Raw genomic sequence first — 3,365 nt, 5'->3', positions numbered from 1 at the left:
TATCTGAATGTCATACCATTTATTCCAGTGTCTGAAAGAGAAACTGCTTCCATCTGACCACCTCCATTTATCTCTGAACAGACCAGTAAAAATGGATGTATTACCTCCCACAGGACTGGTTTCATCTTTCACTTCTTCATCTTGTAGCTGCTTCATTCCACTAATCAGGTCTGTGTGTTTCTCTCTGCAGTAACTCTGAGCTACTAGCCAGTTTTTCTTTTCTTGAATCAAGTGGAATTTCTTGGATGAATTTCTGTCTATGTGTGAAACAAAATGTGAGCATCAGCATAGTCAAATATTTTCTCTGTTTGCAACAAAATGACATGTTCAACTATTCAAATCACTCAGTTCCATTTATTTTCTTAACATAGTTAAGCAGTAACTTTAAGTTTCTTTAACTTTTGAGAATAAAGTTCCATCCAAAATACCGGATTTTAAATTCAACCTTAAATCTCAAATGTTCTCACCTTCATAGCAGAGAAAATATTGAGGATCATTACAGGATATGTCTCCCCACTTCAGGTTCTTCCATATGATTCCACAGTTCTGCCACCCCGTTGCATCATTTGGCTCATTTGTGTTCCAGTTTTTCTCACTTTCATTGAACTTCACTTCAGATTGAGACCAGTGCCACTTTCTGTTACCATTTGCTTGATAATAGAGACCAATCCAGGCTCCCCTCCAATATTTAGGTAAGATACTGATGAGTCTCTTCATGTCCTTCATGTTAGTCACTGTGACCAGGTCAGTGTGTTTCTCTCTGCAGTACTGCTGAGCTTCAGTCCAGGTCTTATTCTCATTAATGTAATGAAACTGATAGAGCTGACAGTCCATGAAGCAACACTGACCTAAAGCAGAAATAAAATACTCAGTGGTAAGAATCACAGTAGAGTTCTAAATTGCTGTAGGGCCATTACATCATATATTTTATTAAAATTGTATTGTCTTTTTACTATATCATGGTCTCTTTGGTGCAAAAGTAGTATATTTCAGTGAAAATCCCAGCAGCAGCATTTAATTACTGACTGTGATATTTCTATTCAAATGATATGTTCCCATCTTGTCGTCTGTTGGGTGAAAATGTAGCTGCTTTGTGTTCACTAGGAACATTTCAGCAACATAGTTCATGCAGAGACACTTACGCATCCAAATGAGCAGAAGGAGAGTCCACTGCATATTTGCTGTTAGATGTTGAATCTGATGTTGCCTTTTAACAGATTTGTCTGTGTACAAGAATATTGAAGTACAAGAAAATACATTTTAGCAATAAAAAATCTTTTAGTAGTTGTTTGAAGATAAATACAACTAAAACAGACTGGACTCTTCATAGAAACTTTGTTGAAGATTTACAAAAAATTTTATTTTTCAAGCTCTACTGAGGATTTTTCGGTAACTCTTCATTTGAAAGTGGGTGAATAAGACTGTCAAGACAGTGTCATAAGCATGACGTAACTCCTGTCATGAACATCAATAAGCCTTCATGAATATTTATGACTGTTGTCATAAAGCGTCATTCGGTAAATTATGATACTTTTAATACAAAGTTGACATTCAAAATGTCTTCGTTATGACAACTTTACATTAACCAAGAAATAATTACTGATTAAACTTTACCTTTAATAACATAATATTACCTAATTCTCAAAGTGCAATCAGTAATACTTCTATAACAAATTTATATCAGCTGTTTCCTACTATGATGTGTAAAACCAACACAGTTCAAGAACTGTAAATCCTACTTCAAAGTTTACACAACTGCATCTTAATTCACCATAACCTCATTAAATCACACTTTTGTAAAGAAAAAAGACAACATAACATTAATATCAAGAGTAATAAAAAACAAATGTTTACAAGTAATACATATGTTTCAACCAATAAACACATGGATACACACCTATAATAAAATAAATGTCTGAGTCGAGGACAAAAACTTACGTCTGCAGTTCTGCTTATGCTGCCTTGACGTCTCAGTGGATCTTCTTTTCCATCTGACTGAACTTTTATACATTTGGGAGTTTATGTGGGGAATTTGAATATTCAAACATGAAAACACCCATTATGTTACCATATTTATAGTATTAAAAATATATCTGTATTGATAGATGCAAGGAAAGGTCACCATGTGTTACATTCATGTATGTTTACAGTGAATGACACATTCAGTTTGCTATGTGTCAAATGTGTTAACATGCAGATAATTATGTCAGCGTAATCCAGGTAATAAACAGCAGTTTCCTCATAATATGCCGAAAAAAATTTCCCCCAAGTGTTTTTATGAATATCATTAAAACAAGCATCTGTTTGGAAGCATGGTCCTCATTTGCATCTCTGAGGTTTCACTCTGCAGCAGACGAAGCTACTTACTGTAGTATTTTTTAACCTAGATCTCATGTGTAGCTTCTATTTAACACTCTGAATATTTAAACATTCTGGCTAAAACTCTTCATCAGTCACAGAATAAAGTCAGGGTGATTTTTACTTATTTATCTAGAACAGGTTACACAAACTATCAAAAGATTCTGCATTAGATTCTGTAAAGTTTCTCACCATCAACATTTAACTTTCCAATTTTAATGAAATCCAGTTTAATCTGCTCTAAGGACAACTTTTCCTGTTCAGTGTCACATAAATGTTTCTTTTACATTATCTTTCAAACATTTGTCTGAAATCTCAATCTAATAGAGTTCGGCTCTTTTCAGTAACTGCTCTTATGTGCATTTGTTCAAATCTCCTTTGATTGTTGCTCAAATATCGTCTCCTCTTCTTTCCTCAGTGTTTTTTCTTCACATGGGAAAACCAGGAGAGAAAAACTTGTCCCTGGTTTTTCCTTCCACAACAAGAAAAATCACTAAACATTTTTTATTTCTTTTTTCTCTTAATGTTTTAACAGACTTTTTTTTTTTTTTTTACATCTCATTTATGTTTTATTCCAAGCTTGTTTTTTCTTTCTTTCTTATACAGGTGAAGCTCCTTCCTCTGGATCATTCTTCCTGGTTCTCATGAACTTCGTCTATTCAGCACTAATGTCAGCATTTGAATATTAAATTATTCCATCCAAATATCTGCTCCTGTCACGAAACTCAGTCAGAGGCTTTTTATTTTATATGTCATGACATGAGAAAACTTTTTAAAACATTATGAGGATCTACAACATTTAAGCTCCATAAACTAAAATTCATTTTGTTTTCAGAGGCTTTAATTTCTTATCAAAAATGTAAGAAAAAACTTTGTTTTTTGTTTTAAAACAACATATTAATAGACTAAATAAGATATGCTCAAGAAAAACTAACATAAACAAACCCATTCAGGGCTTATTGTTGGCTAAAGATTTTCTTTGCATTATGAATTGTGCCAAATAAGTG

General features: G+C 33.3%; 1 protein-coding gene across 1 annotated transcript in view; it reads right to left on the bottom strand.

Moving 5' to 3' along the window:
* LOC103480328 (lithostathine-1-beta-like) overlaps positions 1–156 on the bottom strand; it is a 5,325-nt gene extending 5,169 nt beyond the window's left edge. Inside the window, exon 1 of the mRNA XM_008435218.1 lies at positions 105–156. Within this exon, the coding sequence (XP_008433440.1) occupies positions 105–156 (52 nt within the window). The remainder of the gene's footprint in view (positions 1–104) is intronic.
* Between the last annotated feature and the right edge of the window lie 3,209 nt (positions 157–3,365).

Source organism: Poecilia reticulata, linkage group LG18 (assembly GCF_000633615.1).
Source record: "Poecilia reticulata strain Guanapo linkage group LG18, Guppy_female_1.0+MT, whole genome shotgun sequence".
Taxonomy (NCBI): Eukaryota; Metazoa; Chordata; class Actinopteri; order Cyprinodontiformes; family Poeciliidae; genus Poecilia; species Poecilia reticulata.
This window is presented reverse-complemented; position numbering and strand designations above follow the sequence as displayed.